The sequence below is a fragment of the Anopheles moucheti genome, chromosome X (assembly GCF_943734755.1).
Source record: "Anopheles moucheti chromosome X, idAnoMoucSN_F20_07, whole genome shotgun sequence".
Taxonomy (NCBI): Eukaryota; Metazoa; Arthropoda; class Insecta; order Diptera; family Culicidae; genus Anopheles; species Anopheles moucheti.
Genome location: NC_069142.1, coordinates 17,841,997 through 17,856,251, shown reverse-complemented (window position 1 = coordinate 17,856,251; position 14,255 = coordinate 17,841,997). Strand labels below are relative to the sequence as shown.

The following is a 14,255-nucleotide window of genomic DNA, read 5'->3' as shown; positions in this document are numbered from 1 at the left end:
ATGTAGTGGTAACAATAATCTGCTTTCGCCCAGCTGATTGAGTTTGAATTGTCAGTTGAATATAAACCATCAATTATTAGTAATTAATGCGATTTTTACATTTCGTTTAGACATATCAGATAAAAAATGTTACAATAATAAACTATGAAAATAATATCCTGCAATACTGCAATGGATACAATGACGCACAACGTATTCCGCATGAAAATCTGAACAATGATTACGTGTCTGTACTGAACGCAAGAAAACAATCTTAAAAATTCGTTCCTCCTTAATCTTGGTAAAATCATCTGTTCTAAAGTTTGTATAAAGAATGTGTTAAATGTTTGGTAAAAATATGGATGACGTGACGGGCTGAAATTTACAGGAATGTTTCTCTCTAATAATCTTTGTAATTGAATCCTACCCCACGATCTTTCCTAAATTAATGTCTGAACGAATAATCTAGTCCTAGTTAAATCCTAATCTACGATTAACCAACGGCTTGTAGAAATGCTCGTACATATCCTGACTGCTATATCCAACTTTATCCGATATACCGAAATATTTTCGGATATTTATCCTTCAATTGGATCACGTCGATCCTTCAGTCGTTTAGTTGTTGCTTCAGAACAACGTGAACGACGTGTAGGAATTGCTCCGCTTCAATTGTAGACACCGCCACAAAAGCCCCCTCGTATGCATGGATTTGTTGCCATCCATATTCAACAATCAACATGGCAATGGACAACATCTCGTTGCGTCTCTTTGATATGGGGTGCGTTGTTCTTCATCTGCCAGGATGATTTAACTTAAATGGAAGATAAACCATTGTCCTGTATTAGCAATACGAATGTAATAAATTATGTACAATCATTACAAAAAATATGTGCATGCAATCGTAACGTATGGCATGGTAAGGAATGTTTCAATTTTGAAGTTAATTGCATTAATATGCCAGGAAAAAGTAGGTTAGCTATGTTAATGATATATTATTAAGTAGATGTAAGCTAGCTCTAGTACTAATGTTTAAGGTTCTTTTTAATGACGCAGGTCCAGTATGAAAGTTGATCCTTTTCACTTTCCGCTTTATAATTGTTCTTTTCCAATTCCCGAATCGTTAGTTTATTCTAACCTATCTTTTCCAATCTCCACAGATAAATTTCTATCCATAGAGTAAATATTAAGTAATAGCAAATCTATTCAGTACAAATCACCTGCGACAGTAAACTCATTTTCTTTGTAAACATGGTTTATTATGAATAAATTCAACAATAATTGTTCTTTATAAAAAATGCCAGGAAAAAAAATCGCTATACACACCCACAAGCACTGTGTTGTAATAATTTACGTTATTATCATATTTACCTTTTACAATCTGCAACAATGAAATTATCCGTTGTATTAGATCGATGGATCCCGCATTCTGTAAATAGGACAAGTTTTATAAGTTGTAGTAACATAATTTATAGTCGAAAAAAGAAAAATATTTAGATATCCAATAACATTAAACGAACACTTGCTCTGCTTTGCAATGGGCCTGGATCCAAACATATTGATGTCCCCACAGTTTCTGCTACCCATCTCCTATTTGGTCACGTCCTCATTGTGCGTAATGGAAACGTTTATCATCGTTCATCCAAGCTTGGGTATACGGGTTAGTCGCAACCCCTGGGGTGGATTGTATCGCATGGCAACACAAGAGGGAATTGATAGTCTAGGTTTCAGGGCTACCAAGGCCTACTAAGCTGTCACCCCTACCCACTAGCCGTAAGCCGCTACCACACCAAGCCATCGAGTGTGACTCTCCAGAAGTGCTTGATGATTTGATGGTAGTGCAAGTTGATTCCGTATTCTGTAAGAAGGATAAAATGAGAAGATATTATTGACATGATAGGAAAATAATGGAAATCTAAAATGGAAAAGAAATGAAATATAAATATGCAACGCCATGCTAGACTAAAACACGATCCGCTGTCACATCAGACACTACAACAACAATATCATAACCCAATGCTCCGCAACAACTCCATAGACATGTGGATCTAAGTTAGTCTAGTTTTGATAATTGAATATAATTATTATATACTTTCAGCTTGGTTGATGATACATTGTTCATGTGCACATTCGCTTCAGAAACTCAGTTTGAACTATCATAAAACTTTCTAGTATGCACTTGGCAGGGTCGGATAGACAACGACGAGCGCATCATGAATCGGCTGCTATCGTTCTACCGGACATTCCTTGTCGAAAGATGAAGTAGAATTAATTATTTTCGTAAAGGTAGAAACAATTACTATATTATAAATTTAGTTATCTATGCTCACCAACCAACAACAATCAACTAAACAATTGTCTCAATCCAACACACGGTTGATGCCACGTATAATGAGCAACTCTTCAACCACAGTGCTATTACAGACTACAATAAACCAAATGACATTTCGAAACGGATTGAACGATAATCAATCCAAGCTTAAAATAGGTTTAACAACAGATCACGCACGACGGAACCGCAATCCAAATTAATTTCATGAACTGTCGCAGAAAGCGAACATAACACCACAAACATACCGTAAGCTCATCTTCGGAACACGGAACTCACTATCCAATCTACACAATAATAATAAAGAAAGGTCTTTTCTCTTTCATCCGGAGGGTCAGGGAATATGTTTCCCTTTTGGTTCCCGAATCACAATCATTTCACTCGATCGAGGAATCGTTCACCTAATCTCACTTTGCACCCATAACAACAAACTAAGTGTTGTGCATACAACCGGTTGATTGCGGCTAAAACCGTAATTTAATGCACAACTTTATTGATAGAACACTTGTAACCACTTTCCACTTGAAATTACACGGTGTTCGTCGATGCTGGCACCGAAACCGAACCGGATAAAATTGAGTACGTTTTTGTATGGACTAAGGGCAAAATGTGGGGATTCTTTATCCATCGGCGACGGCGCAGATACTGGGATGGTTCCGCCTTTCTTTTTTATCCGTGCGGAACAATTATTACAATTATTTTCCTAAAAAGATATAAAATATAGGTGCGGATTCGCGATTGTTATGGTTTTGCGTTCTGGGCCCATAGCCTAATGAAATAAGAGGAATAAAGCGGACACGACTTCCGAGAAATATTTCTTGATATTTATTGGCCGAAGGATCAAGAACGACTGACATTAATAATAAGATGGCTTCGTTTGCCACCAAAAACCAAAGAGTTGGCAAACTGATAACGACAACATGAAAATACAACAGGGTTTCGCGAATAAAATGTTACAGATATTGTATCCCAACACAAAATGCGGTATAAAGTTCAGTTCCTCTACATCCTTTAACAAATTTGGATCGCTTACATGTTCAGCATAACCCTTTTCACAATATGCGTTAATTTTGTTGTGATACCAAGCTTTCAATTCTGGATCTCTTCCTAATCCTCGTTCCAAACTTTGTAATGCTTGACCGTAGCTCTCAGGTAAAGTTACCGTATCGTTTTTCCATATCAGTTCTAATTCGTAGCCAACTACTAATGGTTTTAGTGTGGCATTCATTTGCTCTATGGCCCGTTCGTGTGAAACTCCGAAACTTTACGTACTGAAATATTCTCTCATCATTTCGTCCATTCCTTTCTCCTGTTGTTCGTTTTTTCCCTTCCATCCCAATAGCGTTTTAATTGCCATAGGCTCATCAAGACCTCCCACGCGATTCGCTGATCCGCATTTAAGATGAACGTGTTTTAATCCAAGCAAAATGGTGGGACCTGCTCCTATGTAGCTAGGCTATCCTCTGCAGGTGACCACCCTATGGGGTACTAATTTATCTTCGGATGTTGCGGGAGATCAAAAACTTACGTCCGTTGGGTTTGCCGTCGAAAATAGAAGAGAGCTTCGTCTTGCTTTATTGGATGCACGATAGTGCAGTTTGTTCCGTTCGGGATTACCCGAACGGGATCGGTACGATCGGGTAGGATACCCATCTGGCAAAAACCGACTTTTTCATATTGACCTCTCGTTTTTTCATCGTTTCCTCTCGCTCTAATTGAGCGCTTTCGGCCGCTCGGGAGCCGCGGTGAGCACTTCTATATATGTGTTAGTGCAAAATTAGCAGGTCCGAACGATCCGAGCACATTCTCGAACATTTTTTTCGTTTTTTCGACACGATCGTGTCATTTTGAGCAAAAATCTAAAAATTGAAAGAAGAAGTTGAGTGTTGCATCGGAAACGAAGGATTGGTTTTGTGGTATAAGTGCGGGAACGATTTTAACGCGATAGATGCAGAATAGAACAATTGTTTGATTGTGTAGTAGCCACAGAAAAATCACTTTCAACACGATTCAACGCATGCCGGTACGTTCAAGTGTTTTGTCAAAAGTTTTGTGAAATATAGGTTTAAAAAGTGAAATATGTACATGTTCGTGGTTTTAATTTGATACAGATGTTGTGTTATTTTAGTGATTAGTGATCAAAATGGATCCGAAAATGCCGAAATTGCCGAAAATGCCAAAAATGAATGGCTATTTCTATACGAAATATCGCCAAGCAATGGAAGAGCTGGACCGGGATTTCGATGAGGCAAAGGAGCGGCAGCGCCGTATAGGAAATAGTGGAATGTTCAATTTCGTTCCTCTTCCGGACATTGGTAAGTATTAAATAGTGTAGTTCTATTTATATACGAAATGTAAAGTGTGTCAAAGTATGTCAAGTGCGCGAAATAATAATTAAAAAGATCGTAATCGTAATTTAAAGTGTGTCAAAGTACGTCAAGTGCGCGAAATAATATTGTGTAAAAAGTGCGTTTGTGTTTTTGTTAAGTGTATAGCACGGTCCAGTTGTGGCTAAATTCTTGGCTGGTCCGTGTGTCCTATAGGCGACTGTAGGACATTTTTAAAACAGATAGTTTTTCACTGTGCATGGCAAGCCTTGACCGACTTAAGTTGTGCCTGACCAAATGATCAGAAATACAAACAAATATTATCTTCAAATTAAGATAACAAATTATTCAAAATTTTAAATGCAAGACCATCGGGAGGTGGCCCCGGTGGTGTGGATCGGAGCTCTCCAAATTTATTAGTGCCGCGGACCACTTTGGTTTAACCTACATATATTAATAAATTGCAATTGCGGCCCACACGCGCAGGCTGTGAGGCTGGGGTTGCCAATAATAATGGCAAAAGATTAATTAAAGTGTGTAATTAGCATACGATTAACTGCTCAGTAGAATAAATATATGTGTCTATGCACATTATATCCACCAAAGAAATTTGTTTGGCATAGAGTTTAAAGTGATAGCGATCGGTTCAAGGACCAAAGATTTTTTTTCCCGGACCACTTTTACTTGTGCCACGGAACCCCAGTGGTCCGCGGACTATAGGTTGGAGATCACTGATGTAGATAATAGTGCCGCTCGTCTTCAAACGATAGCAAAACCAATTTCCATCCGTGCTGTAATCTCGTACGCTGGGCTGTGCCTGTCGTACTACCTTTGATTCTGACAAGTCAGAAATGACATGCCAGGACATTTACTAAATTAAAAAAAAACACAACTATGTGATAATATAATGCTACGCAGGTGGTGCAGCGGTTGCGGCTTTGCTACATTGCAGGTCCGGTTCCAAATCCCAGTTTAAAAAAGACGGAGTGCACGCAAGGGTGAAATCCTGAACAAAACAACGATGATGTTATCTCTACAATATAGTGTTACCCATCAGAAAGTGTGTTAATTAATTTTTTGTGGAATAAAATTAATGAAATTGTGAGTTATTAACTAAGTATTTAACTGATGAATAATAAATAGTTGTTCGATAATTTAATCTGCTAATGCAAAAACCGAACTAAAATGCTAAAAACAAACTAACATGACTGTAATGTAGTGAATAGTTCAAACAGAACTTAAACAAAAACTCACGCTCTGTCTCTTAATGAAAGAATTTTATCAGTAAGAGACCATGGACGAATTATAAGCATGAAGCTAACGGCAACAAAACGCTTTGAGATCGTAATAGAAAAACGATTTAATCTACGTTATAATTAATTAAAGCGCAAAAACATTTATAGTGCTTCTGCGTAACGATCACGTAGCCGTAAAAAGAAACTAACATAATCGTTTCTTACACGCCCGGATAGTATAATCGCGAGTGCAAGCGTTAAAAGAATGAAAAGCTCGTACGCATGGTCATGTTATTTTGTAATATATATAAGATACTATTGTAACGAGATTGAATATTTCATGTTCTTCTTTTAGATTTAATCGCAGCATCACCCATACCTGACACCAGCGCAGCAATTGAAGGACCACGACCAGGAACCAGCAAACACGGAGGACAAAATTGCATGGATTTTAATTTTAATAATGGTGGAGGGTATAATAATATTACTAACATTAATATAGATACCGACCAGGAGGACATGTATTCGGACGGGGACGACTGTGCCGATTTTGAAGAAGATGCGGTCGGTTGGGACGATGCGTTCGACATATTCGATGACATGTCTTTAATTGACTGCCTGAGATACCTTGCTGTATCGCATCAGCTCCCCCGTTCGACGGTCAACATGATGCTGGCGATCCTACGGAAGAAGCTGAATTTAAATCTTCCCAAAGATGCGCGGACGCTTGTAAAGACACCCACTGGGGTTGGGAAAATTATAACTCCCATTCCTGGTGGTGATTTTTGGTATGGAGGTCTTAAGCCGGTCCTGACCCAGCATTTGCAGTAAGTATTTAATGATCCAATTTGTACACAACATAGAAGACTCATTTTCGTATATGATTTGATTACAGGAACGTCAATCCCGAAGTGACACCTTTTTCCTTGGACGTGTCAATCGACGGGCTACCACTTCACCATAGTGGGCCAACCCAGCTTTGGCCAATACTCGTGCGAGTGGTAGAGTTGCCAAAGCTACCGGTGATGGTGGTTGCTACATTTAGTGGTCCATCAAAGCCGGAAAGCATCATCCCGTTTCTTCGGCCGTTTATAGATGAGCTGAATCTGATTCAGCGGGAAGGCTTGGTAATCGGCGATAAAACGGTGCAATTTGGAGTTCGCGCTTTTATCGCTGATTCGCCTGCTCGAGCACTTTTAAAGGGTAAGATTTTTGAAAATGTTTTACTATTTTAATTTACTATTTATAATAGAGCAATAATAAGATAGACTATTAATAAATTTTTCGTTTTTACTTACAGCAACAACGAGCTACAACGGATATCACGGTTGTATGAAGTGTTCTGCTGTTGGCGAATACTTAAGCGATCGTAAAAAAATGATTTTTGATACCGTCGATGCTCCCCTGCGAACGGACGCAGGGTTTCGTAGTCGAGTGTGTAAGGACCATCATAAGTCTTGGCGATCACCATTGGAAAATTTAGACAATTTTGATATGATCAAAGGTGTTGTCTCCGGCGATCGTCTACACCTAATTGAATTGGGTGGAACCCGGAAAATTTTGCGGGGTATGTTGGATGGAGACTATCCAGGGGTTTGTGAAAAGTGGTCCACTCGAACGAAGGAAGTTGCATCGCGTTTTTTGTTAAGCATACAGCTTCCTTCGGAGGTGCATCGGCGTATGCGGCACCTAAAACACGTCGCCTTTTGGAAGGGAACGGAATTGCGGTCCTTCCTACATTATGTTAGTATTGTGGTCATGAAGGACTTTATGAATTATCGCACATATCGTCACTTCCTACTCTACTTCTGCGGTGTGACAATATTTTCTTCATTGGCACACCAGCGCCTTTGGCCTCTAGCAGACAAATTCCTTCGCTTATTCGTGAAGGAGTTTGGCTCGATATATGGTCGTGCCTACTTGACGAGCAATATCCACAATCTCCAACACGTGTATGGAGAGGTTGCGTTGTATGGACCGCTCGATGGGTTCTCAGCGTATCCCTTCGAAAATCATTTGCAATTGATTAAACGCTGGGTCCGTTCGGGCACCAAATGTGCGCAGCAAGTGGCAGCCCGATCAGACGAACTTGCACGCGTCTATCGGGCTGTTAACGTAATTGCTCCACAATATCCTAGATTAAAGGTAAATGGTGATGGTGTACACGTGACCGCCGATTTTGCCTTAATGCCAACTTTTAAGGATCAATGGTTTTTAACCAAAGACAACGGCATTGTTAAATTTTTAGAAGCAAAGAAATCTTCTGCGCTTCCCATCTCCGTAGTTGGAGTCCGGTTTTTGTCAGTGGCGGAGCATTTTAACGTATCAGCGGACGACAATGCTTTTCCTCCATTGTCGTCCGCTGCTCTGCACATATATGAGGTGCAAGAGAATGCTCCGTCGCGAATGGTGGAAGTGCCATGGACTGAAATCAGGTGCAAGCTGGTTGCAGTCCGGTTACCTACCCACTGCCTTAATCCTAATTCCACACAACCACTTCCACGTCCTGCTCCCAATACTATTGTCTTCTTTCCTCTTCTTCATACTTTCATTCTTGAATAATCACTCAACTTTTAACAAACTAACTTTTTAATTAATTCCTCCATCACTACCTACTAATTTATCCCTACTACTTCAACTAAAACACTAAAAAACAAATAACAATATTTCCAATTGGTTGTTCACGCTAAATTTTAAATTTGCTCATAGTTTATGTTGTAGGAACTTTCTGTGGCCGCGTGAACAGCCTTATTTAATACGGGAGGTAACAAGTGGTAAGTTTTGATACTTCCATGGAATGGTTAAAAGATTCTAATTCAATGTTATGGTTTTATTTACAGACACTTTCATCGCGATTCCGGTACATCGGTGCCCAGTTCGTAGCCGACCCTTTTAACCGCATGGATGGCACCTCGATGATCCAACCCCATTAAACATGGGACTAAATTTCCTTTTGAATTAACCTATCTAATCACTATTTACGTTAATTAGGTTTTACAGGTTGTTATGAAGTTAGTTACATAAATGAATAGCTAGATAGATTGATAGATAGACAGATAGATAGATAGGTAGATAGATAGATAGATTGATAGATAGACAGATAGATAGATAGGTAGATAGATAGATAGATAGATAGATAAATAGATAGATAGATAGGTAGATAGATAGATAGATAGATAGATAAATAGATAGATAGATAGGTAGATAGATAGATAGATATATTGATAGATAGATATATTGATAGATAGATAGATAGATAAATAAATAGATAGATAGATATATTGATAGATAGATAGATAGATAGATAGATAGATAGATAAATAGATAGATAGATATATTGATAGATAGATAGATAGATAAATAAATAGATAGATAGATAGATATATTGATAGATAGATAGATAGATAGATAAATAGATAGATAGATAGGTAGATAGATAGATAGATAGATAGATAAATAGATAGATAGATAGGTAGATAGATAGATAGATATATTGATAGATAGATAGATAGATAGGTAGATAGATAGATAGGTAGATAGATAGATAGATAGATAGATAGATAGGTAGATAGATAGGTAGGTAGATAGAAAGATAGATATATTGATAGATAGATAGATAGCTAGGTAAATAAATAGATAGATAGGTAGGTAGATGGATAGGTAGATAGATAGATAGATAGATAGATAAATAAATAGATAGATAGATAGATATATTGATAGATAGATAGATAGATAGGTAGATAGATAGATAGGTAGATAGATAGATAGATAGATAGATAGATAGATAGGTAGATAGATAGGTAGGTAGATAGAAAGATAGATATATTGATAGATAGATAGATATATTGATAGATAGATAGATAGATAGGTAGATAGATAGATAGGTAGATAGATAGATAGATAGATAGATAGATAGATAGGTAGATAGATAGGTAGGTAGATAGAAAGATAGATATATTGATAGATAGATAGATAAATAAATAGATAGATAGATAGGTAGATAGATGGATAGGTAGATAGATAGATAGATAGATAGATAGATAAATAAATAGATAGATAGGTAGATGGATAGGTAGATAGATAGATAGATAGATAGATAAATAAATAGATAGATAGATAGATAGATAGATAGATAAATAGACAGATAGATAGATAGGTAGATAGATAGATAGGTAGATATGTAGATAGATAGGTCGATATGTAGATAGATAGGTCGATAGATAGTTAGAGAAGTTCAATCGATCGATCGAACGAAGAGATAGCTGATAAAATAAAGGTAGGTAGCTAGGCAGGCAGAAACTTTTTTGGGGTTTGTAACGAAAGGTTGGATCATCGAGGATTTTATCTTTAAGCTTGTGGGACATCGTGATCTGTCCAAGCCTTCTCCTAGACGTGCGCATTTGTCCTCTTGGTTGATGACTTTGGTTTGGTTTGGTAACTGGATGTGGTGTGTTTGCATCGCAGAAATGTAATGCGTATTAACAATACTAACATTACTAACAATACTAACATGTTCGGTAAGAGGGCGGATCCGACGCCACAAGGGGGCAGCTCATACAGCATATAAAAGTAACAGATTTAAATGTTACATTTGAAAATCCCCCTAAAGGCTAACAAAGGCTCTCCTCCCTAACTCCTACTCATTACGTCCACGACGTACCGAATGGCAACATGTAATTTTTTGCATGGCTAAAATGAGAGGGGAACTTTGGTTTTCTGCTGTGTGAATCTTTTGCTTACTAGCTACAAAAAAAGAAAAATTGTATGTTATGCAAAGGATTTTAACTTGTCCTAACAGTATATATATTAACAAATTGAATGTTTAATATTCTTTTCCCACTAATTCAATTGCTCTGGTTACGGTTATTTCATAATATATTTTGATGTTTATTAACTACAACTTTTCCTACTATATATATTTTTATAGCAAGCAGATATCCGTTGTGGTATGTATTTAGAATATTAATAATATATATTTTACGGCTGAATTGTATTTATTTTTTATGATTTTTTAATCTCATTTTAGTAGTGGTGCTGATTGCAGTTCACATGAATAGGAATTTCTGCACACAACATTTCCGGTATTTTGCACGACACGATGGCCTTTAAACGACAAAACTTTTGACTGACCGCAAACACGACACGCACCACTGACTATTCAGGTACGGATTAACAAATATGAAAATCAGTAATGCGTACATGCGTAAGATTCTTGTCTTTTGCGCGCATAGGGAGCACGTAAAAGCATCCTACACACAGTTGCGGATTCTATTACTGAGCCTGAAACGTTCACGCTCTCTGCACAAGATATAAATATTTATCCAACACCACCAATGATTAATGTTAGAAACAAGAATGCAAGTCGAATATTCTTTTAATTAACTTTTTTGGTAGTCCTGAAAAGGACCTTTTGGAAAGGTAATAATACCTTTGATGGATATTGTTGTCCGTTACTGGCCCGTCCGCTCTACCGATGTCCTTTTGCGATATTCACAACTCCGCACGGTTTTTGCTGTTTTTTTGTTTTTTTTAAGTGTCATCAACAATTGAGTTTAGAAATGCAAGTCAAATATTCTTTTAATTAACTTTTTTGGTAGTCCTGAAAAGGACTTTTTAAAAAGGTAATAATACCTTTGATGTTCATTGCTGTGTTACTGGCCCGTCCGCTCTACCGATGTCCGTTTCCGACATGCACTTCTCCGCATGTTTTTTAAACGCAGCCTATCAGCTGCATGGAAAATTTTGAGCTTCAACATTCTTTCAAACTCTTTCATTTCCTGCCTTGAAAAACCAGAAACTCGTAGCAGTAAAGTTTGAACAGCCACATATGGTTTAAAGGAAATTTTGGATCCAGTTTTACCGCCCCCTAGCCAGCTACACTGCACCAACAAGTCTGCACTGATAATAATATGAAGCGCATCACTCAAACGGTTTGGTGCGTCACGACGAAGCACCAAACAATCTAATTGCGCAACCATACTTTGCATATTATGATCGTGGCTTAAAAATTCCTCCAGTTTATCCAACTCCTCCTTGGATTTCACAGGAGAAATTCTTTCAGGCATAGTTTCGCCGGCGGAGATTGCGCGTATCCCTGTTCCTTGAACACGCTGTTGTACAATTGTTCGCGTCAATTTGTACATATGAGCATTCATATGTGCCAAACCATCTGACATTCTTTTGATGTCTTCCCTCATTTCAGCCACCGCAGACATTACGTTGGCCATATCATCCACTGCTGGCTGATGCAACGAACGAGCATGCCCACTCTGGCTGGCAAGTGAAGGCGATGGCGTATTTGGTGCTGGCTGTTGCAGCGAAAAATCGTGGCCACGCGGATCGTGGAAGGCAGCCTGCGGAGGAGTTGGCCCATTTGCAGGCTGCTGTGGCGCACCAATCCGACCACTAAAATATATAAGTGGCGGCACCGGAATAGGCGCCTGTGGTACACTCACTCTCGGCTGTGGCGCACTTACACGGTCACTGAAGTACGCAAGTGGCGGCATAGAAATGGGCGAAAGAGCCGTCAACGTATCTTCAGATGCACTTACCGTTGTACCACTGTGCTCAGCAGTGGCGTTGATGTGCAGCGGTGGTAAATGCTGCACATGAAAACTAAAACTTTCCATTTGAACGGATTGTTGCGTGTCCTCGAACAACGGCGGAGAATTCGTACCTTCCATGTTGATCACAGCGTTAAACTAAGCTTGTCAATCCAATTATCTATCAAATACATCTAGGTAATCTAATAAGAAAATATCATTTTCCTAGAAATGATGTACCTTTCCCCCCTTTACCTATACGCTGCGAAAGAAACGGTAAAAGCGAAACCGAAATAGTAGCGGTTCATATTCACATACATGTATTGGTGCGGTCAAACGTGCGAGTACAATAGTATGCAGCAGTGGCGAGCGTCGAACGATCGGGATCTCAATCATGCGAGCAATTTTCGGATCCCAATGGTTCGGGATCTAAATCATTCGAGCAATATTCGGATCGCGATCGGATCGACCATCGGATCGCGCGAGGTCAAACGTTCGGGTTGCTTCGGTTTTTTTCGGAAAAATCATGCGACTAACTTCGACTAGTCTCACGAACGTCGATGCTCTAGTCAAATGATTTTTTGAGCGTCGTGAGTTCCCTCTGCCAGATGGGTAGTTTACGCTATCTGGTTTGCTACTCGCAGGTAGCTCGCGTGAGATCCTGAGTGTCACGCCACATCACTTCCCCCTTTATTTAAAATTTATCAGGAAGATAAATTTTTCTGCCATATCGCGTCTGCTGGACAGGTCTTCGAGGATCGATTGGGTCGGCAGGTTTTCCATCAGGGTGTTTGGTCGTTCCTTCGTTAGCCTTGTAGGGAACTGCTCGAAAGCAGAAACTAGGTAACTGCTCGATGCAGCATGCAATCACCCGACGTATGGGTGTAAACCTAGCGCGTAAGGGAAATGTCCTCACGCGCCAAGAAGCAACAAGGATTAAAAAAGCTCTCTTACCATCAGAACGCCGAACGAGTAAGTTGATTCTCACGACCATTCGAAACGCCGAACGACTATAACTAGTGCTAACCCCCAAAGATGTATAAAGCAACAGCACTATGTTGACGATTTGCTGATTAGTATTGAACGCGATGATGAGGCCATAAAATTAGCAACGGAGGTGCGCTACATCCATGCGCAGGGCGGTTTCCAGCTTCACAACTGGCTTTCTAATTCAAGCAAGGTTGCAGCAAAATTCTCGGGAATTGAGTTACAACAGCGCGACCCCTTGTCTCACGTGCAGAAGGTGCTCGGAATGTGGTGGAATCAGCAGACAGATACTTTCAGCTTCAAGCTACTACCCAAACGAGACGAAGACGTCCTGAATGGAGAAAGCGTGCCGACGAAGCGACAAATTCTTCGCGCACTCATGAGTATATACGATCCCCTGGGACTAATCGCTGGATTTCTCTTATATTTGAAGGCTATTCTGCAAGAAGTATGGCGACCCGGCCGTACAAAATATGAGAACCCCACTCACGGCACTCAGTGTTGCAGCGTTTCTCCTTTTTTTTTGATATGTTATACCTCGCTGACCATCATGCTGTTCTGTCGCACGACAGCTTCTTTCTTTTTACCTTTTTTTCCATGTTTCTGTACTTCGCGCATTCGAACTGCTTTCTTACGAAATGCTCCGCTTAATGCGGATTTTTTTCAAACTAAATTGAATATTTTGAATATATTTGATTATTTCGTTTAATTTTAAATTTTTTATGTAAGCATCGCTGAGTGGTTTTCAAATAAAATTATAACTTAACTCTCCTAGTATGTTTGGTGACCTTTGATATTTTGTGAATACGATTTATTTTTAATCTCAATTATATCGCACAATCGACTTTAATCATTTTGG

General features: G+C 39.0%; 2 protein-coding genes across 2 annotated transcripts; both read left to right on the top strand.

Annotated features, from left to right (window-relative positions):
• The first annotated feature begins 4,448 nt into the window (after positions 1-4,448).
• Positions 4,449-7,127, top strand: LOC128306723 (uncharacterized). Its single transcript, XM_053044313.1, has 4 exons — positions 4,449-4,620; positions 6,223-6,694; positions 6,763-7,070; positions 7,120-7,127. Exons 1-4 carry the CDS (start codon positions 4,449-4,451, stop codon positions 7,125-7,127), a joined length of 960 nt encoding a protein of 319 aa, XP_052900273.1.
• Positions 7,128-7,436: 309 nt separating this feature from the next.
• Positions 7,437-8,429, top strand: LOC128307348 (uncharacterized). The gene has a single exon (XM_053045137.1). It carries the CDS (start codon positions 7,437-7,439, stop codon positions 8,427-8,429), a length of 993 nt encoding a protein of 330 aa, XP_052901097.1.
• The last annotated feature ends 5,826 nt before the right edge of the window (positions 8,430-14,255 follow it).

What these genes read in the sequence shown, in the direction of transcription:
- LOC128307348 (XM_053045137.1), top strand. Translation starts at nt 7,437, where the DNA reads ATGTTGGATGGAGACTATCCAGGGGTTTGTGAAAAGTGGTCCACTCGA.
- LOC128306723 (XM_053044313.1), top strand. Translation starts at nt 4,449, where the DNA reads ATGGATCCGAAAATGCCGAAATTGCCGAAAATGCCAAAAATGAATGGC. An exon ending in CGTTCCTCTTCCGGACATTG is followed by an intron (nt 4,621 to 6,222) that starts GTAAGTATTAAA and finishes TTCTTCTTTTAG; the next exon opens with ATTTAATCGCAGCATCACCC. An exon ending in GTCCTGACCCAGCATTTGCA is followed by an intron (nt 6,695 to 6,762) that starts GTAAGTATTTAA and finishes ATTTGATTACAG; the next exon opens with GAACGTCAATCCCGAAGTGA.